The following is a 24,060-nucleotide window of genomic DNA, read 5'->3' as shown; positions in this document are numbered from 1 at the left end:
AAAATCCAGCTTTTTCCTCATGCAAAATGGATCCCCGCTCCGGCTTGCCCGGAGTGCGCACACAGAACCCCAGCCCTTCCTCTTCTCCTCCTCCTTCCTCCTCCTCCTCCTCCTCCCAGCCCCGGCACAGAGCCCGGCACGCACCTACCTGCCTCCACCGCGGCACAGGTGAGGAAGCTGAGGGCGCAGGCAGAGGAAGCAGCCCCGACCCCCCCCCGTGCCCAGCACCGGGCGCAGTGGCCGCGAGAGCTTTTGTTAATCTGCACCCGGCGCTTAAATTAAAAAAAAAAAAAAAAAAAAAGAAAGAAAAAGGAAAAAAAAAAAAAAAAGAAAAAAACCCCACGTCAAACCTTCAGGAGTCTGGAGGCTGCGGCGGAGCGGAGGGCACGGGAGGACACTCACTCCCACACGAGCAGCTTTCTGGGAATTAGGGCCACAGCCCAACTGCTCTGGCAGCCTGCGCTCCCCTCCAGCCCTGGCTGCCGGTACGGCGGGGCCTGGGCAACCTCCCCGGTGCCGGTGCCGGTTCCGGACAGCCCCAGCGGCCCCGTCCGGCCCCGCCGCCGCAGGGTCGGACACTTCTCCCGACCCTAATCTGCCGCTTTTCCCCGGGGAGGTGAGTAAGCATCGCTAATCCCGCTCGCTGCGCTGCCGGGGACGGACGAGCCGCTCCCCCCGGCCCGGGGCCGCTCCCGGCACCCCCAACGCGCCCGGTCCGGCCCGGCCCGGCCCTTCCCCGGTGCCGCACGCCCTCAAGGCGAAGCTTGGGATGGACGGAGCGAGGAGAAGCAGCGGCTGAGGGCACGGCGGGATGTCGCAGCCAACCCACCTGTGCCATGGGTGCCCCCCATGCCGCCGTGCCAGCCCGGGAGTGCCGCCGCACCCGCCGGTGATGGATGCTGCCGGGTGCTGCCGTCCCCGCATCCCTCCTTTCCGCCCCGGGCGAGGACCAGCCGTCCCGGCAAGCCCCGGTGCGGGGGCACGGTGCCCGTCCTGTGCCACCCCCTGCCCCCCTCCACGTGCCCGGGACTCCTGTTTACCCAGCGCCAGGAACCCGCTTCAAATACCTTGATGTAATTAAAAGCTCACCCTGGGGCCAAGGGCTTAGGACGGCAGCCAGGGACACGAGCAGCCCGCTGCCACCTGCGTGTCGCCTCGGCGGGGCTGGCAGCTGCCCGTGCCCCTGGCAGCACCTACCTGGCAGCTCCCGGGGGCTCCTGCCCTCAGCCCGGGCCCCTCCGGCGTCCCCACGGCGCTGCCGGGGTGCTCCAGCTCCCGGGCGGGCGATGCGGTGACACGGATCCGGGTGCGGGGACACGGGACAGGAGCGATGGGCAGCCCCTGCTCGCTGCCTCAGTTTCCCTTGGCGGCCGGAAATGCTCTGCCTCAGTGGCCGCTCCACCTAAGGTGCCCAGCTCGCCCGGGAGGTCACGCTCGGCTCCCCACCAGCCTGGGGATTGCGGTCCCCAAAAACTGCTCAGCCCAGCGCCCGTGGTGTCACGGCAGGGACACGGAGCCGGAACCGCGCTCGGTGCCAGCGCGGGCTGGCTGGGGACAGACGCGTCCCCGGGGGGACAGGCGGCTGCGGGGAGGAGGGGGGATGCAGCAGCGCTCCTTCAGCTGTGTCCTCCCACACTCCCGTCACCTCGAACGCCCTTTCCCCGACCCCTCCCGCCACCGCCGCGCTTCCCACCCGTCATCCTCTTCCTCGCCATCCTCCTCCTCCTCCTCCTCTTCATCCTCACCAGCGGCTCACCGGCAGCCTGGGGGCATGTGCGCGCTTCAGACACGGTGTGGGGGCGCAGCGGGAGCCCCCCCAGAAGGAGGAGGGGAGGTTTTACCTGCACGGCAGCGCTGGGGAAGGAGGGAGGGAGGGAGGGAGGGGGGGGGGGTCTCATCCCCCCGCCCGCGGCTCCTCAGCCCGCCCTCGCTGCCCTCTGCGGCGGGAGGCAGCTGAGAGCTCCCGGGGCTGCCAGAAAAGAGGCTGCGTTTAAACAACAGACATAATTATGCTTTTGATACCGTCTGCTAAAAATACAGCGCGGTGCCGCGCGGGGAGCCATGTGTGCGCGGCCTCACATGGCTGCCGGCCCCAACAGCTGACTCAGACAGCGGCCACCGACAGGGGACAGCCGTGGGGGGAGCCCCGTGGGGAGCAGGGGGTCCCACTCTCACCTGGGACCCCCAAACAGCCGGGCTGGGGGGACAAGGGCAGCCCGGGGATGGCAGGAGCATCCCACAGCAAAGGGGTGAAATGAGCTGGGGATGGGGCAGGGAAGGAGGGGGGGCTGCAGGAGCTGGATGTCACTCGGTGTCACCAGGGTGGGTCTGGGGCGGCACAGGCTGCTCCCGGGGGTGGGGAGGTGAGGAGGAGGCTGGGGGGTGCAGGGGGCTCTGGGGGTGGCACCCCAAGCACCCAGCAGCTCCCCAGGGAGGTAAATCCCATTCGGGAGCGATGACCCCAAATTTCCCAGAGCCTGCACTGCCCAGGGAGAGACAGGGGTGGGTGACACCCCCGCAGTGCCCAGCCCTGGCACCCCCGGCCCTGCAGGAGCAGGCAGTGGGGGCACCACGGCCCGGGGTTGGCAGCGCAGCATCAGCCGTGTCCCTGTCAGCTGGCACAGAGCAGCCCTGCGTCACCTGGTCCCCTGCCAGCTCCCAGGGATGCAGGCAGGGAGCCATTCCCTGTGTCCTGTCCCTCCATCCCTTGTCCCCAGTCCTTCTCCAGCTCTCAGCTCTCCTGGAGCCCCTTGCCCTGAAAGGGGCTCTGAGGTGTCCCTGGAGCCCTCTCCTCTCCAGGTGAGCACTCCCAGCTCTCCTAACCTGGCTCCAGAGGGGCTCCAGGTTTGGAGCATCCCCGTGGTCTCCTCTGGAGTCGCTGCAGCAGCTCCACGTCCCTCTGATATTGGGGACCCCCGAGCTGCAGGTGGGGTCTCACCTGAGCAGAGCAGAGGGGGACAATCCCCTCCCTGAGCCCGCTGGGAATGCAACCCCTGAGCCCCCTCCATGATGTCACCTCCCACACCGCCCCCCCAGCCCCGCTGTCCCCCCACTCCAGCCACCCAAAGCCTGCCCAGGGGTTTGGGGTGGCCCAGGGGGACCCCACGGCGGTGCCAGCCGGGCTCAGCCTGGCAGCCCCTCCCCGGAGGGGACGGTGGCAGCGGGCGAGCTCAGGTCAGGCGCTTAAACTGCTGTGCTGGGGCGGTGCCAGGCGAGCCGCGGGGGATTAGGGCTCTGCTGATGCAGCCTGGCACTGGCCCGTGCGCTGACACAGCTGGGATCAGCGCTGGCACCGCCGCAGCTGCCGAGGCCCCGGGGGGACGGGCTGTGCCACCCCGCCCGCCTCCTGTCCCCTCCTTGGGTTTCAGCCCCCAGGGGACACGCGGGTTTACCAAAGCAGGACACCAAAACTCCTCGTCCCCTGCCAGGACCCCGCTTTTCCCCCCTGGGAAGGCGCTGGTGTCGTGCCTCAGTTTCCCTAAGCTGGAATCCCTGACCCCACACCCCGGGGATGCAACGCTGCCGTGATCCCACCTGGGAGCACCCCAACATGCAAGCACCCCCTCTTTGACCCCCAGGTGGCCCCAGCAGCCTCCCTGGGCCGTATCCTTGGAGGAACCGCGCTCCCTAAGCGGCTTTAGGGGGATTACAGGCAGCCCCCTGGCCCTCGCTGTCCCCACCCAGCCTTCCTCCTCGGCTCTTTAAGTAATCGTCTCGCAGGCAGTTGGACGGGGCTAATCCAGCCACCTCCACCTAATCTGCTCCAACACCCCTGCCCGGCCCGGGCTGCCCCGCAGAGCCCGGCCCGGCCGCTCCCGCTGCCCTGGGGAGACCCCCGAAATCGGGCGGCAGCCAAGGGCTAAAAATACAGCTGGCCCCGGGGGAGAGGGCAGGAGGGATTGGGAGCGAGGGGATTGGTTCCAGCGAGCAGGGGCACCGCGGGACAGCCGGGGCCAGGCCAGGCCGCAGAGTCACCTTGTGCCACCCACCCCGGTGGGGATGAGCCCCCCGGGAAGGAGCCGGGATGGGACAGGGAGAGGGGACGGTCCGGGGATGTCCGGCTGCGTCCCGCGTGTCCCGGCTGCTGCTGCCACGCCGTGGGGGACGCGGCTACTGCAGAGAGCGCCGGGAAGTTCGGGAATGTCACCGGCAGCCTCAGGGACATAAAGTGGGTGGCAAAAGACCCTGGGAGATGCCCGTGAGGAGAGTGGGGTGGGATTCCCAAGGATGGAGTTGCTTCCAAATGAGAAAATGGTCTCGGGAAGCATCTCTGGAGGAGTCGGGGGATGCTATCAGGGATTCTGGAACCTGAAATGTGGGGGAAAGGCTCTGGGAGATGCCTGGAGGGAGTCTTGGATGGATCCCTGAGGGTACAGCTTCCCCCAAAGGAAAAAAATCTCAGGAAGCTTCCCTGGAGGAGCTGGGGGATGCTATCAGGGATTCTGGAACCTGAAATGTGGGGGAAAGGCTCTGGGAGATGCCTGGAGAATCCCTGAGGGTACAGCTTCTTCCAAACGAAAAAATCTCAGGAAACTTTCCTGGAAGAGTCTGGGACTGTACCTGGGAGTCTGGGACCCTGGAACATGGGTGGAAACACTCTGGGAGAGGCCCTGGAGGAGTCTCAGATGGATTCCAGAGCTTCCTCCAAGAGAAAAACCAATCTCAGGATGCTTCCTGTGGAAGGGGAGAGCACTGGGGACAACTCCTGCTTCCCGAAGTCTGAAACAAACATTTATTTTTCCAGGTACAAAACCCTCTTTTTGGGAGAGGGGAATGCTAAAAGCTGTGCGCTGCCCAGTGCTCTGGGCTCAAGTATGGGGGTGTCAGTCTGTGTCTGGGGGGGGGCCCAGGCAGGGACCATGGCTTTGGCTTCAGACGGACAAGGCACATCCACTCCTGGCTCCCAGGGGAACGGGAATGTTGTGAATAAGGCACCATGGCAGCAGGAGAGGGGGGGAGCCTGTAGTGTTCGTTGGATGGGGGAGAAGGAGGGGCCAGACCCCACAGGAGAGGCGCCAGCGCCAAGCTGGGGGGTCTGGGGATGAGCTGCTCCCCCCTCCTCGAGGGGCCACATGGAAGGGATTTACAGTGTGAGGATCCCAGGGGTGCAGGAGCCTCCCCAGGGGTGCAGGAGCCACCCTGGGGACACAAGGAGCCTCCCCGGGGGTGCAGAAGCCACCCCAGGGACGCCAGGAGCCACAGGTCCCTCCTGATGCCGCAGCAGCAAATTCCTCTCCAGCCTCCTGGCAGAAGTTTCCTGGCATTTTCAGCTGTCCTGCTCTGACAGAGCCGCTCTCCTCCTGGCCCGGCTGCGCAGGAGCCGGGAAGAGCCCTGGGCAGGGAAAGGGACGGGGACAAGGACAGTCAGGACCCCCTGAGGCAGCCCCACACCCCCACCGTGTGTCCCCCTCCCATGTCACCTCTTTTGCTGGCTTCTTCCTCAGGGTTCTCAGGCTCTGGCAGCGGGTCAGGGGTCTGGGATCCCGGCGTGGGGACGCCGAGGGGGACACCTGCGAGTCCGACCACAGCTCCTCCTCGTCCGACTCGCTCTCGTAGCGGAGGCCAGCGCTGTAGGCTGGGGACAGAGGGGACATGCAAGCCACCTCCAGCGTGTCCACTGTGGGCTTGGCTGGGCCCCCCTATCCTCTATGACCACCCAGCTGCTCACCCAGGGGCTGCTGGAGGCCCTCCTGCTCCTCCAGGTACAGCGGGTCCTGGAAGTGCACGGGGGCCTGCTCGGGCAGGGAGCGCAGGTCCTGCATGCTGAAGCTGCGGAGCCGCCCGGCCAGCGCGCCCTGGCTCTGCATGGGGGACACGGAGAGGACAGATCAGACACCATCCCAGGGGATGTCACCCTCTCCTGCCACCCTGCTGGGGCGGGGTTTCCTGCTGGGTACCTTGGTGGCCGCCTGGACAGCGGCGGTGGCCGCCAGGGTGAGGCCCCTCTTGCCGAAGCGCAGCGCGGTCTCGTAGCCGCACTCGCAGGCACGGACCAGGAACGCGTCAATGTCCTGAGAGACAAACGGGGAGGTGCTGGCAGTGCAGGGGGGTGGCCCGGGGCAGTGTCACCTCCGGGGCATGGCCAGCTCCCTGGGCATCGTCACCTCCCTGGGCACTGTCACCTCCCTGGGCAATGCCATGTCCTGGAGCATTCCCTAAGCATTGTCACCCCCCAGTGCATCACCACCTCCCTGGGCATTGTCACCTCCCAGAGACATCACAACAACCTGGGGCACCATCACCCTCCTGGGGCATTGCAATGTCCCTGAGCATTGTCACCTCCTAGTACAACACCATGTCCCAGGGCATGTCACTTCCCAGGGCACTGTCATCTCCCAGGGCAATGCCATGTTCTGGGGCATTCCCTGAGCATTGTCACCCCCCAATGCATCATCATGTCCCTAGGCATTGTCACCTCCCAGGGCATTGTCACCATGTCCCTAGGCATTGTCACCTCCCAGGGACATCACAACAACCTGGGGCACTATCACCATCCTGGGGCATTGCAATGTCCCTGAGCATTGTCACCTTCTAGTACAACACCATGTCCCAGGGCATTGTCACCTCCCAAGGCATTGCCGTGTCCCACGGCACTGTCACCTTATAAAGCAATGGCATGTCCCTGAGCATTGTCACTTCCCAGGGCACTGTCACGTCCCAGGGCAATGCCATGTCCTGGGGTATTCCCTGAGCACTGTCACCCCCCCCAGCACATCACCATGTCCCAGGGCACTGTCACTCCCAGGGAACTGTCACCCCCCAGTGCAGCACCATGTCCCAGGGCATTGTCACCCGGCAGGGCAATGCCATATCCTGGGGCATTCCCTGAGCATTGGCACCTCCCAGGGCACCGTGACTCCCAGGGCAATGCCATGTCCCTGAGCACTGTCACCTCCCAGGGCAATGCCATGACCTGGGGCATTCCCTGAGTCCCCTGAGCATTGTCACCTCCCAGTGCATCCCTACATCCCTGAGCACTGTCACCTCTCAGGGCATTGTCACCCTCCAGTGCATCCCTACATCCCTGCGCATTGTCACCTCCCAGGGCATTGTCACCCCCCAGTGCATCCCCCCACCCCTGAGCACTGTCACCTCTCAGGGCATTGTCACCCCCCAGTGCATCCCCACATCCCTGAGCACTGTCACCTCCCAGGGCATTGTCACCCTCCAGTGCATCCCCCCACCCCTGAGAACTGTCACCTCCCAGGGCATTGTCACTCCCAGTGCATCCCCACATCCCTGAGCACTGTCACCTCCCAGGGCATTGTCACCCTCCAGTGCATCCCCACATCCCTGAGCACTGTCACCTCCCAGGGCATTGTCACCTCCCAGTGCATCCCCACATCCCTGAGCACTGTCACCTCTCAGGGCATTGTCACCTCCCAGTGCATCCCCACATCCCTGAGCACTGTCACCTCCCAGGGCATTGTCACCTCCCAGTGCATCCCCACATCCCTGAGCACTGTCACCTCTCAGGGCATTGTCACCCTCCAGTGCATCCCTCCATCCCTGAGCACTGTCACCTCCCAGGGCATTGTCACCCTCCAGTGCATCCCCACATCCCTGAGCACTGTCACCTCTCAGGGCATTGTCACCCCCCAGTGCATCCCCACATCCCTGCGCATTGTCACCTCCCATGACCTGAGACAATGCCACATCTCCAGGGTACCACCACCCCAACTCGAGGGGGGGCTGACCCCCCCAGGCCGGGCAGGGGGACCCCCGGATTTTGGGGTTTTACCTTCTCCCTGCGGGCCAGTGTGGGGTGCACGAAGCGGCGGTAGAGCAGGCTGGCCCCCCGCGTGTACGGGGACAGCAGCCAGATGACAAAAGCCATCTTCACCTCGTAGTAGAAGGGGAGCCTGGGCGAGAGGGGCAGGAGATGGCGGGCTCCAAAGGCACCTCACGGTCCCCCACACATCTGGGGGGGCTGGGGACAGACAGACAGGTCTGAGTCCCTCCCCAGGCTCACCAGGAGATGAAGAGGTCGGTGAAGGTCTCTGCGGTCATGAAGAGAGCGAAGACGATCCAGTACATCATCCATCGGACCTGGGGAGCCATGGGGAGCCCATCAGGGGGGCTGGGGCTGGGAAAAGGGGGGCTGGAGCCCAGAAAAAGGGGCTGAAGACTGGGAAAAGGGGGGATGAACCCCAGAAAGGGGCATTGGAGACTGGGAAAAGAAGATTGGAGCTCAGGGAAAAGGGGGGGACTGGAGCCTGGAAAGGGGGATGGACTGGAGCCCTGGAAAGGGTGGCTGAACCCCAGAAAGGGGGACTGGGATCTGGGGAAAGAAGGGGACTGGAGCCCCAGAAAAGGAGGGGGGACTGGAGCCCCGGGAAAAGGGTGCCTGAACCCTGGAAATGGGACACTGGAGTCTGGGGAAAAGGGGGGACTTGGAGCTCGGGAACAGTGGGGGACTGAAGCCTGGGAAAAGGGGGGCTGAACCCCAGAAAGGGGGACTGGACCCCAGAAAGGGGGAGACTGGAGTCCCAGGGAAAAGGGGGAGTGACTGTGGTCCGGGAAAAAAGAGGACTGGAGTCCCAAGAAAAGGGAGCCCCAGGAAAAGGGGGGGACTGGAGCCCCAGGAAAAGGGCTCCCCAGGTACTTGACTCACGTATTCCCGGATGTTTTTCGTCTTCACAGCCTTGTAGGAGGCGTAGGCCGGGTAGAGCATCCCGAAGAGCAGCCTGTAGCGCAGGGCAGGGGTGAGGCAGCGCGGCCAGCCCGCATAGAGCAGCAGCAGCCCGGCCCAGCAGAGCCGCCGGGCCCGGCGCCGCAGCCCGGCCTGGAGCCCCTCCAGCACCGGGCCGAGCCCGGAGAGGCTGGGACAGCGGCCCGGGAGGCTCCGGGAAGGCTCGGCCATGAGCACCGTGCGGCTCCCACAGCCCCGGGACCGGCCCGACCTGTCCGGGCAGGGCAGGGCCCCGGCTGCTCCCCGCGGGCTCCGTCCCCGGTGCCAGGCTCAGTGCCGGGGCGCTGAGGGAGGTGCCAGCACCCCCAAACACCCACCTGGGGTCTCTGCTCTGGGCAGGGACCCCGCCAGGAAATGGGGGGATCCTCTGGGAAGAGACCCCGCCAGGAAACGGGGGGACCCTCAGAGCAGGGACCCCGCCACGAAATGGGGGCACCCTGTGGGCAAAGACCCCGCCAGGAAATGGGGGGACCCTCAGAGCAAGGACCTCGCCAGGAAACGGGGGGACCCTCAGAGCAGGGACACCGCCAGGAAATGGGGGGATCCTCTGGGAAGAGACCCCGCCAGGAAATGGGGGCACCCTGTGGGCAAAGACCCCGCCAGGAAACGGGGGGATCCTCTGGGAAGAGACCCCGCCAGGAAACGGGGGGACCCTCAGAGCAGGGACCCCGCCAGGAAACGGGGGGATATCAGAGCAGGGACCCCGCCAGGAAATGGGGGCACCCTGTGGGCAAAGACATCGCCAGGAAATTGGGGGACCCTCAGAGCAAGGACCTCGCCAGGAAACGGGGGGACCCTCAGAGCAGGGACCCCGCCAGGAAATGGAGGCACCCTGTGGGCAAAGACCCCGCCAGGAAATGGGGGGACCCTCAGAGCAGGGACACCGCCAGGAAATGGGGTCACCCTGTGGGCAGAGACCCCTGCAGATGGGGCAGGGCCTCCTCAGGGGACCCCCACCCCTGGGTGATGCCGGGCACCCCAGCCGTGCCCACCCAGCTCAGGCCGGGCAGGGAGGCCCAGCAGCAGCTCAGGGATCCATTTTGGGGGTGGCACGTTTGAAAGGGGGGGTGTTGGTTACCCCCATAGGGAAATTTGGGGTCGGGCCCCCAAACCTCACCGGGGGCGTCTCCGAGGAGTCTCCGGTGCGGGCCCAGGACGGGGACCCCCGCTAATGGAACAGCGGGAGGGGGGGACCGGGAATGGGGGATCCCTGTGACCGCCCCCCCTCCCGTTACACCGCCAGGACCCCACTCACTCAATCACCCGGCTGAGGATCCAGGACACCATGGCGCGGCCGGGGCTGAAGGCCCGGGCGGAAGGGGCGGTGCTGCGCCCCCCGGGAGCTCCCAAATCCCCCCAAATTCCCCCCGAACCCCGAGGGAGCGAATCCCAAAAGTTGAAAGTTGCAGCAACCGAGCCGCGCAGGCGCGGTCCGGGCCCCACCGGCAGCTCTTAAAAGGGCAATGGTCTTAAAAGGGCAACGGAGCATCTTAAAAGGGCAATGCCTTTAAAAGGGCAACAGAGCCCCTTAAAGTGTGACCCACGGGTGGAGCGGGGAGCCGCAGCTTTATAAAATAAAAATATTTTATAAATGCCTTAAATATATTAAATATCAATATATTTATGTAATACATATTCTATAAATATGTATTATATAAATATATCTCAATATTTATAAATATATTTATATTATACATATATTATTTATAATATATAATATATAATATATAATATATAATATATAATATATAATATATAATATATAATATATAATATATAATATATAATATATAATATATAATATATAATAGATTATCATAGATAATAGATATTAAATGATCTTATTATATTAATAATTATAATAATTATCTAATATATATTGTAATTTTTATATAATATCAATATAATATATATTGATTACATATAATATTCGGTATATCAATATATATAATATCTATTGATATATTATATCAATATACTTATTATACATTAATATATACTTTAAATTTCAATAAATCTCCTAAACATACCAAAAAATGTCGTGTTTCAATTTCCCCATATATATCGAATATCTCTACAGTAATATGCAATATATTAATATATAACCTATAGTAAATGCTCCTTAAAACATAAAAATTAATTCCCTAATACACATATTTTTATATATTAAAACACACAATTTTTAAATCAATAAACTGGTAGGGAAAGGATGGGAGAGCCACTCTGACTGATGTTAAAGAAATTTTTGGGGGTCTGGAGGGGATGTGACGCTTTTTTGGTGCCCTAAAGGACGGTGGGGATCACTCCACTGCAAGAGTGGAGCCCTGAAAGATGCCCCCAAAAATCAAAAGCTGCTTGAATCCCCTCTCCGGGCCCTGCAGCCCCAAAACCGACCCAGGCCTCCCCAAATTCCCCATCCCAGTCACGGCCACGGTGGAAGTGCCCGAACCCTCCTGCAGTGCTCCCTGTGCTTTCAAATCTGCGTTTTCCTGCCGGGGAAACTGAGGCAGGGCCACGTGGCAATGCCCTGCCAGAGCCATCCCCTCCCCAAACCCATCCGTGCCCCGCGGCTGCCTGTTACCCGCCAGAGGATCTTTAATTGTGCTCTTAATTGCTGCTTTTTCACATGCATATTTATCCACCTGGGAGCCGGGGAAAGGCTCCCCTGGAAAACCAGTCCAGCCGGGACTCCCCTCCCTGGGGAAACTCCTCCTGCTTCCCACCCCTGCCCTGGGACCAGGTTTCTGCTGGGAAAAAAACCCCACGTGCGCCCTAAAATGAGGAATTCCCTCTCCCGGGGCAGAGAATGTCAGGCACTGAGGTGGGAGGAGATTTCTGCTGGAAAAACCACCAAGTGCAGGGTCAGGAGCACCCAAAAAGGAGGAATTCCCTCTCCCCAGGGCAGCAGAATGTTGGGTGGAGCAGGCACCGAGGTGGGATGAGGTTTCTGCTGGGAAAAGCCCCACATGCAGGGCCTGGAGCACCCAAAAATGAGGAATTCCCTCTCCCTGGGGCAGTGGGCTGTCGGGCACTAAGGTGGGCTGAGGTTTCTGCTGGAAAAAACCCACGGGCAGGGCCTGGAGCAGCCAAAAATGAGGAATTCCCTCTCCCCAGGGCAGCAGAATGTCGGATGGAGCAGGCACTGAAGGGGACCAGGTTTCTGCTGGGAAAAACACCAAGTGCCCCCAAAATGAGGAATTCCCTCTCCCCGGGGCAGCAGAATGTTGGGTGGAGCGGGCACTGAGGTGGGATGAGGTTTCTGCTGGAAAAAACACCAAATGCAGGGTCAGGAGCACTCAAAAATGAGGAATTCCTTCTCCCTGGGGCTCCAGAATGTTGAGTGGAGTGGGCACTGAGGTGGGACGAGGTTTCTGCTGGGAAAAAACCCCACATGTGGGGCCAGGAGCACCCAAAAATGAGGAATTCCTTCTCCCTGGGGCAGTGGAATGTTGGGCACTGAGGTGGGCTGAGGTTTCTGCTGGAAAAACACCAAATGCTGGGCCTGGAGCTCCCAAAAATGAGGAATTCCCTCTCCCTGGGGGAGTAGAATGTCGGGTGGAGCGGGCACCCCGTGGCTGGAAGGACACACGGGCAGGGCTGGGGGGCACAGTGTGTTTATTGGGGGGTTGGTGGGCACGGACACCCCGCTGGCACGCTGGGTCCTGCCTGGCAGCGGGGCCGTGGGCACGGGGAGCTGCTGGGCATGCACGGGGAGGGACGGGAGCTGCTGGCCTGGAGCATTCCACTGTCCACTGCTTCATCCACCTCAGGGCATCCTGGAGCATCCCATCATCATCCTCAGGGCATCCTGGAGCACCCCATCATCATCCTCAGCATCACATCTGCATCCTCAGAGCATCCTGGAGCACCTCATCATCATCTTCAGAGCATCCTGGAGCATGCCATCATCATCCTCAGAGCATCCTGGAGCATCCCATCATCATCCTCAGAGCATCCTGGAGCATCCCATCATCATCCTCAGCATCCCATCTGCATCTCAGAGCACCCCACGCTCCCCGGGCCATCCCACCACATCCACCTTGGCCATCCCGCCCACTTTGGAGCTTTCCAAAGTCCCTCAACATCCTGGGAACCCCCCACCCCTCCTGCCACATCCCTGCCCGCTGTCGCCCCTCCTTTCCTGCCACCAGCTCCCAGCCCACGGCCCGAGCAGACAAAGACCCCCCAGACCCTCTCCACCCCCCCAGGGGCGCAGCTCTGCAGCACAAGGGGTGTCCCACCCTCCCTCCCTGCATCCCACAGGGTGAACCGGGGAGCACCGTGGGGAAACTGAGGCACGGTGGGGCTGGGTGAAGGTGGACGGCCGGGACAGGGGGTGGGACAAGGGGTGGTGGGCACATGCATGTCTGGTGGCTCTCCAGGTGCCAGCTACAGGCTGAGGTCCACCACCACGTGCCGGTACACCAGCGTGTTGGCCTTGAAGCTGGGCGCCAGCAGCAGCTGCACGTCGGCCGCCGGCACGGCCCGGAACGCCCGCGGCGCCTGCACCGACAGCTCCTGGAACTTGGCAAACTTCTGCTTCTCCTCTTCCCACAGGTAGACGTGGGTGAAGGAGAAGTCGCTGCCCAGCGCCAGGTACTGCCGCTGGCCCACGGCGAAGGGCTGCATCACCATGGAGCCGCGGGACGGCAGCGTCTGCACCTCCACGAAGCGCTGCCCTTCCCAGCGCACCACCTTGGAGTCGCCGATGTAGCGGCTGAGGCACAGGAACTGCTCCCGCTTGGCCCTGAAGTGCTTCACCATCTGCACGTCCAGCATCTCGCCCACCTCGCCCTGCGGCACGAACTGCTTCTGAGCCCGGCTCCACTGGTAGATGACGGGGGCCTGGGAGCTGCTGGAGATGATCAGCCGGGGTTTGCCGTCGTTCTCCACGTACTCCACGTCGGTGTCGCGGTGCCAGGCGTGGAGGGCTTGGTGGGAGTAGAAGCCGTTCTGGTTGAGGCGGTAGAGGCTGGTGGAGCCCGCCTTGGAGCTGTCGGCGATGACGAAGTACCAGTCGCCCTCGATCTGGAAGGCCTCGATGTCGTTGGGCTTGCGGATCTTCTGGCTGTCGATGTCCTGGATCTTGATGAACTTGTCCACGGCCGTGTCCCAGCGGTAGATGTAGGAGCCTCCAAAGAGCTGCGCCACCACCACGTAGAGCTGCTCCTGCGCCACGATGGGCTTGCAGTGCACCGCCGAGTGAGCTGGGGACGGAACCACAAAGTCACACCGTGCCATCCCAGGGCACCCCAAAGAGGGTCCCAGCCCAGGAGGGGACCCCCAGCCCGACTCCTCACCGGGGATGCGGTCGAAGTCGCGGAGTTTGCGCTCCACGTAGTCCCACTTGAGGATGGAGCAGCTGCTGGCGCTGGGCTGTGCCAGGGCCACGTACAGGTCACTGGCGTAGGTGAAGGGCTCGGCTGACACCGCCTGGAAGGGCAGGACCTGGTGCATCACGAAATCTGGAGCAGGGAGAGGCGGCAGTGAAGGTCTGAACACCCAGCAGTGAGGTGACAAGTGACAAGTGACAGGTGACAGGTGACTGTGGTGCCTTACCTGTGGTGATGCACTGGAAGTCACCAAGAGCCAGGTCCCGGATCCGCTGTCCCTCGAACTGCCCAGGGCTGCTGCAGAAGACGGCGGGGACCGTGGTGTTGGTGCTCTCCAGCCACTCCACCAGCCACTTGATCTTGCAGTCACAGGCCAGCGAGTTGCCACGGAGGTCCCTGCCAGGGATGGCACCAAGTCACATCCCACTGGTGTGTCACCCTCTCCCCAGCTCAGTGTCCTGGCAGTCCCTGCCAGGGATGGCACCAGTACCCACTGGTGTGTCACCTCTCCCCAGCTCAGTCCCTGGGGTCCCTGTCATGGATGGCACCAGAACCCACTGGTGTGTCATCTCTCCCCAACTCAGTGTTCTGGGGGTCCCTACCAGGGATGGCACCGAGTCACACCCAGCACCCACTGGTGTGTCTCCTCTCCCCAGCTCAGTGTCCCAGGGCTCCCAGCCAGGAATGGCACCATCACCCCCGGCACCCACCAGGATGTCACCTCTCCCCAGCTCAGTGTCCCAGGGTTCCCTGCCAGGGATGGCACCGAGTCACCCCCAGCAGACTGAGCCCTGCCCAATTGCCAGCCCCTGGGATGTCACCCTCTCCCAGCCCGGTGTCCCCAATGCTGTGGCAGCCTCACAGGTCACTCAGGATGTCCAGTGGCTTGAAGAGGTCCCGTGGCAGCGTCTGCAGGTTGTTGTTGGCCAAGGACCTGGGGACAAGAAGGGTCGTGGAGGTGACACATCCCTGACAGTGATGAAGGGACAGGGCCACCCCCACAGTGTCCCCCGGGTGCTCACAGGTGTGTCAGGGACTTGAGCCCACGGAAAGTGGCCTTTGAGAGCGCCTGGATGTCATTGTTCTCAATGAACCTGGAACGGGAGCAGACAGTGATGGGGCCACCCCGAGGGTCCCCGTGTGCCCTCCCTGTGCCCTCCCTGTGCCCTCCCTGTGCCCTCGCTGTCCCCGTGTCACACACAGGTACTGCAGGTGCGAGAGCCCGGCGAAGGCGTTGTCCCCGATCAGCGTGAACTTGTTGGAGTTGAGGAGGCTGCAAAGAGAGGGAGGGGAGGCGTCAGCGCCGGGCTGGGCAGGGCGGGCACCGAGGGGGGCACCGGGATGCCCGGCTGGGGGGCACCAGGGGGGCACCTACAGGAACTGCAGGGAGGGGATGTGGGCGAAAGCCGCCTCCCGGATCTCCGTGAAAGCCGCGTTCACCATGGTCCTGCGGGAGAGACGCAGCTGCAGGAGAGGGGACGGCAGCAGAGTGGCACTGCCACCCCCGTGCCCCCCAGCAGGGGCTGTGTGTCACCTGCTGCCTGCCAGGACAGCCCGTCAGGGGTGCTGGCATTGGCAGAGGGACCCCAGCAGGCACCCTGCCCTGTGTGGGGACACGGAGGGGACGAGGTGCAGGGGGCTGGCACCAACCCCAGGCTGCCCACGCCCTGCGGCAGCCCCTGGCCTGGGGCCACGTGCTTGCACATGTGTGTGAACACCCACAAACTGGAGTGCAAGCACACACAGACAGGTGTAACACACACTAACCAGTGTGTAAACACACAGACAGGTGTAACACACGCAAACGGGTGTGTAAACACACACAGACTGGAGTGCAAGCACACACAGACAGGTGTAACACACACAAACAGGTGTGTAAGCACACACAGACACAGGTGTAACACACAAACAGGTGTAACACACACAAACAGGTGTGTAAGCACACACAGACACAGGTGTAACACACACAGAGGTGTAACACACACAAACGGGTGTGTAAGCACATGCACACAGGCGTAGCACACACAAACAAGTGTGCAAGCACACACACACACAGGTGTAGCCCACACACGTGTGTAAGCACACACACAAACAGGTGTGTAAGCTCACACCCGTGTGTAAATATACACAAACGGGTGTGTAACCACACTCACACAGCTGTGAACACCCACATCTGCCACTCCTCCCCGTGCCAGGCTCCGGGCCACAGCCCTGTCCCCGGGGTCCCCTCCATCATGACCCCGCCCCCCCCAGTCGTGTCCCTTGGGGCTGCGGTCGCCAAGGTCACCGCCGTGTCCCCTGGGGGTTCTGCGCCCCAAGGTGGCGGCGGGGACAGGCTGCAGCCCTGCTCTGTTTGGCACCGATGGATGGCTGCGTGTGCCAGCACCGCAGGACACAGGGACATGTCCCCGGCTGTCCCCAGCCTCCTCCTTCCCCCGGAGCCCCCCACACTGACCGCACCCCGCCCTGCCACGCCTTTGTCCCCCTGTGCAGCACAGCAGGGGGGTCCCTGTCCCTCCAGGACCGCCAGCAGCCCCTGCCAGCCCTGCACTCCCGGGATGTGACGCTGTCCCCACCGCTGTCCCCTCCCCGGGTACTCACAGCGAGATGACCTCGGGGGGCAGGTTTTTGGGCACGGCCTTGGAGTCCACGCAAAAAGCCGTGTCCCGGGTGCAGGAGCAGCTCGGGGGGCAAGGGGGAGGCCGGGGAGGCCGCCGCCCCTCCGCCGGCAGCCAGAGCCAGGCCACGGCGAGGAGGAGGAGGAGGCGAGCGGGGAGCTGGTCCCTCGGCATCCTCCTCCCGCGCCGCAGCTCCATCACGCCCTGGCCTGATCCCTGCTTGATCCCGGGAGCTGCTCTCAACGCCGCTGTGCCCGACAGCTGTGGAAAAACCTTTTCTCCTCTCTTTTTTTATTCCCCCGGGGATCTCAGGGTGGAGGAGAAGCGGCGGAGGCTGCGGGCGCCTGACCCGCGGCTCTGCAGCACACCATGCCCGGGAGCTGCTGCGGGAGGGAGGGAGGGAAGGGAGGGAGGGAGGGAGGGAGGGAGGGAGGGAGGGAGGGAGGGAGGGAGGGATGCTGCTGAGTGACAGCGCCAGCATCCCCGGGCACGCGTGTCCGTGCGCGCGTGTCCCCGGCAGCGACCAAACTCGGGATTTCCCGCCGGGGTGGCGGCCACCGGCTGTTCTTGGGGTGCACGGAACTGGGGGGGCACGACAGGGGTGACTCCCCCCGCAGTGACTCCCCCAGCTCAGCGCTGCCCCCCCAGCTCCCTGCCCTGCCCGCTGTGGCCGCAGCACACCGGGCACCCATCCACGCCGCCCCGGGCACCCGTCCGTCCCAGGCACCCATCTCTCCCATGCCAGGCGTCCATCTGCGCCGTCCCTGGCACGGTGCCCTCGGGAACAATGAGTGCAGCCAGCTCCTTCCCCGCCCCGGGGGGGGCTCGCACAGCTGCCCGTGCAGAACCGGGGGTGCAGCTCCCCCGGGACGTGCTGGGGCCCCTCCTGCCGCAGCCCCGGGCTGGGTGTGGAGGGCGGGCGCTGCCCACTGTTTGCCTTGGCACCCCCACCGCTGCCGGACAAACGCCGCGGAAGGGCCCTTGGAGGTTTTAGGTCCCCTCCCTGGCTCTTCTGCGGGCTCAGCAAACGGCACAAGTGGCACTCGGCAGCTGGAGTGGCCCCAGCCCTCCCCGGCCACCCGAGATCCTATAAATGTCCCCGGGCCCGGGCTGGAAAAGGAACAGGAGCACACGGAGAGATGGAGGACAGCTCTAAAGAGGCGCTGATGGAGGAGGCACCTCCGGTAAGGAGCACCCACCACCCACCCTGGGCGTGGGGCCGAGCCCCCGCTGCCCCCCCCGGGCTGGCGGCTCAGCCGGGCGCTGCCGTGTCCCCAACAGAGGTACACGGAGTCCCCGCGCCTGCCCTGCATCCCCCACGAGCTCAAGAGCCTCCTGCTGATGGTGGCGCTGGTCTTGGTGGCCCTCGTGGTGGTCAACGTCACCTTCCTCCTGCTGGGGCTGCACCTCAGCGAGTCGCACGCCGAGACGGTGAGGGCAGAGAGGGCCCGCGGTGCCACCGGCTCCGGGAGGGGCGCTGGGGTGACACCGCGGCGGGGTTCAGCCCCCGCAGAGCCCCCTGAGCCCTCTCCCCCCGGCAGGTGTTGCGAATGAGCATCCACGGGCTGGATGGCGAGGGGACGGCCCAGGAGCTCGCCATGAGCAAGAAGGAAAGGAGCGGCACGTTCGCCGTGCGGGACGGGCTCAACGGCTCGGCCGCGGTGGTGTACGACTACAGCAAGGTGCGTGGGGACACGGGGACCTGCGCCACGGCCACAGCACCGTGCCGGGCTGAGCCGGCTCTGTCTGCCAGCAGCTGCTGGTCGGCTACAGGTCCTGGCGCCACCGAGCCTGCTACATCACCCGCGTGGACAAGGACAACTTCCCGGGGCTGGACGCTGTCACCGAGACCTTCCAGCGCCGGCAGGTGAGCGGTGACAACCCCGCCGCCACGGGGGTGGAGCCGCACCGGGCTCAGCCCAGCCTGGGAAATGTGGGGCTGGGGGTTTGTCCCCTCTGGAGGGGACACTGCGGCTGCCGGGGGTGGCTGCTCTGCTCCATTCTGTGTCCTGCAGGATGAGGACGTTGGGGACAAGGCCGTGCCCCTGGCTGACCGCTCCATCCTGGGCACCACCATCAACATCCTCTGCAGCGCCGTCCCCGTGTTCTGGGCGTAGCAGCAGAATGGGACAGCGACAGGGGGATGGCACTGTCCCCCACTGTCCCCTTCCAGGCGGGAATCTCTCTGCCTCCTCCTCGTCCCCATCCCGGGGACAGCCACCCCGCCACGGGGGTGCTCCGCCCACTGTCGCTTGGCACCGCGGCTTTCCCGCTGCTCTCGCCATTAAAAAAGTGGAATTTGCTTCGGGATTTGCTTCTGTCTACAAAGTAAAGCCTGTGCCCCTGCCTCCAAGTGTGCTCTTGCCCTTCCTGGGTGCTGGGGACAGTGACACGGTGTCCCAGGGGTGTCCCCTTGTGGGGTGCCGAGTGGGGAGGGGAATCCCTCATGGTGGGAGGGATCAAACACGGGAGGCAGCAGCACAACTGCACACGATGCTCCCATTGTCCCCAGCTGTGTCCCCACAGTGTCCCCACCTGTGCCCTCTCATCGACCCCACCTGTGTCCTCTCATTGTCCCCAACTGTGTCCTCCCAGTGTCCCCACCTGTGCTCCCCCCGTGTCCCCAGCAATGCCCCCCCAGTTGGGAGGATGGAGGGTGAGGAGACAGGAGCAGCCTCTGCACTTCCAGCCATTCAGGAAAAGCTCCCAACCCTGTCCCCTCCTCATGCAGGTGGGGACAGAGAGACTGTGCCACGTCCCCAGTGGGAACCAAGTGTTACCCACAGACACCACGATCCACTTGCTCCAGCTCCTCCTCATCCTCTCCCTTTTCCCAACCATTCCCTCCCCTCTTGCCCCTTCATCACCCTTCAGCAGCCTCTGGGGCCACTTCCAAGTGCTGCACTGAAAACCAGAGGAGCAGCGTGGTTGGAAGGGGAAAAAGAGACCCCTGGAAGTTGATTTGTTCTTTCCAGAGCTGCAAACTCAGTGTTGTCCCCAAAATCACTGCCACGGGCTGACAGAAGGGTCATAGTCCAAGAGGGTGACGCTTTGCTGGGAACAGGAGGGACATTGCAGGTTTCCATGTGCTGACTCAGGGCCAACAGCTCTGCCTCCCAAAAAACCCTGATGGTGATAAGGAGCTGGGTCAAGAGGGTGCCATGGGCCAGGAAAGCTGATAAGGGCTCCCACAGGGGCAGAACAAACAGCCAGGAGCCACTCAAGGGACTCTCGTGGCCCTTGACACCCTGGGGAAAGAGGCAGCGTTCGACCCCCCAATCAGTATTGGGGGTGTTGGGGGGTCTCAGGGGGGCTGGAGGGGTTCCAGTTGCAGGAGGAGCTCATGGATGGGCAAAACCAAGGCCCAGCAGTGTCCCCCTGCCACCTGAGGGGGACATGCCAGAGCTGCAACCCCCTAAGCCCAAAAAAATCCACAGAGGTGCTGTGGGCACCTCTGCCAGCCCCAAAAGCCACCAGCAGTGGTGTCCGAGCAGCCTCAGGAGCAGGAATGAGGGTCAGGGACACTCCCCACGCCACGGTGACCCCGTTCCCACCCCGTCCCCGTGGATTACAGGAAATCTTTCATGTCCTGTTTGTTTTCCTTGCCACATCAAGCAGCTGCAGGTGCCCGAGCTGGCAAAGGGACACGAGCCAGCTCTCGCCCTGGGCACAGCCACAGCCGGATGCTCCACCCTGGAGGGTTTGCTTTGGCCCTGCCACCTCGCTCCTGGGCAGCAGAGAAGTCCCCGTGCCTGGGGACAAGGGTCCTTGACCCAGTGCCCTCGGAGCCTCTTGAGCTGCAGGTTCCCAGGGGGATGCAGCTGGGAGTGGGCGCTCAGCAAACACCAGTGGAGTGGGTCACATGCCAGGGCCTGGCTGCACCCCGGGGCCACCAAACCCTTCAAGGGGTCCCCACCCCAGTGCCCCAGTATAAAGCTCCCAGTCCCTGCAGTCAGACTGGGCTGGGAATGGGAGGAGGAGGAGGAGGAGGAGGCAGCAGCCATGGAGAGCAGCATGAAGCAGGTGGTGCTTGAAGAGGAGGTGAGTCCCTGCAGGGTGGCACTGCCACCCTAGGGTGTCCCTGCAACCAGCTGGGCACAGGGCTTTGCCCAGTTTATCCCAGCAAGGCACCAGTGCCCGGGAGAGGGGTTTGGACCGTGGGATGCTGAGGGGCAGCGGGATGAGAGCTGCAATCCCACCCCCAACCTCCTGCATCCCCCAGCTCCCACCTCCACCCCCCCGACCCCAAATCCCCCCACTTTCCCGCCCCCCCAGGACTCGGGGAACGGCTGCTGCTGCCCAGGCTGCTGCTTGCCCTGCGCCACGTGCTGCGCCAAATGCTGCACCAAATGCAGCTGGTGCTGCGCCAAATGCTGCTGCCTGCCCAAGTGCTGCGAGTGCCCCAAGTGTCCCAAGTGTCCCAAGTGTCCCGGCTGCGCCAGCTGCTCCGGCTGCCTCAAGAAGTCGCTGTGCTTCGTCCCTCGGCTGCTCTGCTACCTGCCTCGCAAGCTGCTGAGCTGCGGCCGCCTGCGCTGCCTGCTGATCGTGGTGGTGGTGCTGGTCCTGCTGGTGGTCATCATCGCCGGCGCCCTGCTGATGTGGCTGAGCGTGGAGCAGCGCCGCGCCGACACCGTGAGTGGGCACCCCCAGTGCCAGCAGAAGGGACCCCCACACCCGGGGGAAGGGGCTGCTGCAGGCTCTGAGACCCCCCTCGGCCCCCTCCAGGTCCTGCGGGGCGGTTTGTGGGCAGGACCGGCCTGGGAAGAGGACGCGGCCACTTTCTACCTGGACAGCGGGGACGGGAACGCGGCCACGGTCATCTATGACTACAAGAATGTGAGTGGGGGGCTCTGGGGACGCGGGGAGGGGGAGATGGGATGGAGCTGAGCCGGGTTTGGCTTCCAACAGCTGCTGGTGAGCTACAGAGCCCGGCTGCACCGCGCCTGCTACGTGACCCGCGTGGACAAGGACAACATCCCGGGGCTGGACACCGTGGTCGAGACCTTCCAGCGCCGGCAGGTGAGGACCTGGCTGGGCCGGGGGGGGCAGGGGGGCTCAGTGCCTTGTGCAGCCCCTCCTTGAGGGGAGGAATGATGAAGAAGATGATGAAGAATGTCCCTTGTCCCCCTGCCCAGGCTGAGGAGGAGATCTCCGTGCCCCTGGCTGACCGCTCCCTCCTGGGCACCACGGCGAGCATCCTGTGCAGCCTCCTCCCTGTTTACTGGGCTTAGACCCGCGGGGTGAGCCCGCAGGGTGGGCAGGGGGGCTGCGGGACCCCCGCCCACCCGGCAGCACCCCCACAGCGCCAGCTTTGCCTCGCAGCGCCCCCGACAGGCGCTCCCCCGCTGGGAGCATCGGCGGCTCCTCCGCGGCCGCCCCCGTGCCCCCCACCCAAATTTTGGGGTGCGGGGGCTGAGGAGGGGTCAGGGGGTCGGAGCTGGGGGGGCTGCGGGCGCGGGGCCGGGGGCGGGGCGGGGGTGTCTGCGCTGTGCCGGGGGACAGCTGGTTTGTCACTTAAGTCTTCTCAGCTTCGCCAAACCCAAGTGCAAAAATGAGCTTAAAAAAACATGACATTTAAAGAAAACACAATTCTCCGTTCCAGTTCTTCGCTCCCGACTCCCGCCAGCTCCCGCCTTCCCCCTGCCTTAAAAACGCCTTGAGGAGCTCCGGGCTTGGATTTTGGGGGAATTTCTGTCGCAGCCACAGCCTGGGGGCTCACTGAGGGCCCCCCCCCCGAGAGTGGCTGCCTGACCTGAGCTGGCCCGTCCTGCTGCCAGAGCCGGGAAAAATGGGTCTGTGCTCTGCCAGGGCGGAATAAAGGAGAAGGGCAGGAATCAGAATCAGGTTTGGGAGCTATTCCTGGAGACAGCCTGCGCCGAAAGCAGCGCGGCCACCAGACGCTGCCCGAGGACAGCGATCGTTAGCGCCGGGGTGGTTTAGGACAGGCTGCTGGGATCAGGAGTTATCAGGATCAGGCACTATAAGGATTATGAATTATTGGGGTTTTTGGGATAAGGGAGCTGGTGCTGAGATCAGGCATTATTAGGCTCAGGTGTAATTAGGATGGGAATGCTGGTACTGTTAGGATCAGGAATTATTGGGATGTTGGTGTTATTAGGATCAGGAGCTGCTAGGACTGGGATGTTGGTGTTGTTGGGATTGGGTGTTATCGGGATCAGACACTATTAGGACTGAGATGCTGGTTCTATAAGGATCAGGAGTTATAATGACCATGATCAGGCTTTATTAGGATGGGATTCTGGCATTATTAGGACCAGGAGTTTTTGGGATCAGGACTCTGGCCTGGGGCTGAGAGGAGGAACACGGAGCAGCCCATCCAATCCCCAGGAATGGGAGCCCACCAGCCCCAAAGTGAGGACCCCCAGCCCCCCACTGCCCCCACCCCAGTCTCCAGCCCCCTTCCCCCCCCCAGCACCAGGGGAGCTGCTGCTGCAGCTGCAGCCGGCCGGGACCTGGGGCACCCATCCAGGGCCTCCTGCAGCTCTGGGGTGTCCCCTCCCAAACCCTCCCTGACCCCCAGACCCCCTCAGCTTCCCCCCAAGGCTGGAGCAGATGGAGGAGGTGACAGAAAGTTGGCAGGCCAGGTCCCTGTGCAATAATTCTGATTTCCGGAGGTTTGTGGCACAGCGGGGACCTCGGGGGTCCTGGCAGGGGAAATCAGAGTAAAACCCCCCAGCAGATGCTGGGAGTGGGGGATCCCAGCCCTGGGAGGAGGAGCTGCCACCCTCCAGCCCCCCTGGGTTGTGTCACAGTGGCCACAGGGGACAATCCAGTGCCAGTCTCTCACTGCACAGGGGTCTCCCAGGGGGTCACCGGTCTGTGGGGGAAAAGGAGCTGGGAACACCCCAGGCTGCTCCTTGCCGTGGAGGTTCTGGGGGTGGAAGAGCTGAGAATGGGATCCAGGAATGCTCCTGGCAGCTCCCGGTGTCCCCCACCCTCACGGCTGTGCCGGTGCCAGGCCTTGGCATCGCCCACCTGACATTCCAGGATGCCAAGGAAACCCTGCAGGGCGGGCAGGCTGAGGTAGGAGCGCTGGAATCCGAGTGCCTGTGCCAGGTGACATCCCCCCCCCAGGGCTCCTGGGATGGGGACATTCCCATCCTGATGCTCAAACCTGTGCCAGGTGACATCTCCCCAGGGCTCCTGGGATGGGGACATTTGTGCCAGGTGACATCCCCCCCCCCAGGGCTCCAGGGATGGGGACATTCCCATCCTTATGCTCAGGCCCTGCCGAGTGACATTCCCCTGGGGTTCCTGGGATGAGGACATTCCCATCCTGATGCTCAGACCTTTGCCAGGTGACATCCCCTCAAGATCCTGGGATAGGGACATTCCCATACTGATGTTCAAGCCCAACATCCCCCCAAGATTCCTGGGATGGAGACATTCACTTCCT

The 24,060-nt window shown here is 63.2% G+C and overlaps 3 protein-coding genes across 3 annotated transcripts; 1 reads left to right on the top strand and 2 right to left on the bottom strand.

The window, feature by feature from the left end:
* Positions 1 to 4,709: 4,709 nt before the first annotated feature.
* REEP4 (receptor accessory protein 4) lies at positions 4,710 to 10,121 on the bottom strand. The gene is made up of 8 exons (XM_059870590.1): positions 9,948 to 10,121; positions 8,615 to 8,687; positions 7,973 to 8,049; positions 7,742 to 7,862; positions 5,898 to 6,011; positions 5,669 to 5,801; positions 5,421 to 5,575; positions 4,710 to 5,332 (listed from the first exon to the last, which is right to left on the bottom strand). The coding sequence occupies exons 1-8, from the start codon at positions 9,977 to 9,979 to the stop codon at positions 5,267 to 5,269; spliced, it is 771 nt and encodes a 256-aa protein (XP_059726573.1). The 5' UTR covers positions 9,980 to 10,121; the 3' UTR covers positions 4,710 to 5,266.
* Positions 10,122 to 12,960: 2,839 nt separating this feature from the next.
* LGI3 (leucine rich repeat LGI family member 3) lies at positions 12,961 to 17,022 on the bottom strand. The gene is made up of 8 exons (XM_059870429.1): positions 16,627 to 17,022; positions 15,401 to 15,472; positions 15,227 to 15,298; positions 15,048 to 15,119; positions 14,888 to 14,959; positions 14,252 to 14,421; positions 13,993 to 14,157; positions 12,961 to 13,899 (listed from the first exon to the last, which is right to left on the bottom strand). Exons 1-8 carry the CDS (start codon positions 16,839 to 16,841, stop codon positions 13,082 to 13,084), a joined length of 1,656 nt encoding a protein of 551 aa, XP_059726412.1. The 5' UTR covers positions 16,842 to 17,022; the 3' UTR covers positions 12,961 to 13,081.
* A 484-nt stretch (positions 17,023 to 17,506) lies between these two features.
* On the top strand, positions 17,507 to 22,071 carry SFTPC (surfactant protein C). Its single transcript, XM_059870343.1, has 11 exons — positions 17,507 to 17,827; positions 17,925 to 18,074; positions 18,185 to 18,325; positions 18,400 to 18,510; positions 18,659 to 18,759; positions 19,239 to 19,299; positions 20,259 to 20,684; positions 20,919 to 21,275; positions 21,369 to 21,479; positions 21,552 to 21,662; positions 21,779 to 22,071. The coding sequence occupies exons 1-11, from the start codon at positions 17,783 to 17,785 to the stop codon at positions 21,872 to 21,874; spliced, it is 1,710 nt and encodes a 569-aa protein (XP_059726326.1). The 5' UTR covers positions 17,507 to 17,782; the 3' UTR covers positions 21,875 to 22,071.
* Positions 22,072 to 24,060: the final 1,989 nt, after the last annotated feature.

Source organism: Haemorhous mexicanus, chromosome 30 (genome assembly GCF_027477595.1).
Source record: "Haemorhous mexicanus isolate bHaeMex1 chromosome 30, bHaeMex1.pri, whole genome shotgun sequence".
Taxonomy (NCBI): domain Eukaryota; kingdom Metazoa; phylum Chordata; class Aves; order Passeriformes; family Fringillidae; genus Haemorhous; species Haemorhous mexicanus.
The sequence above is the reverse complement of the archived record's forward strand: the minus strand, read 5'-3'. Positions and strand labels throughout refer to the sequence as shown.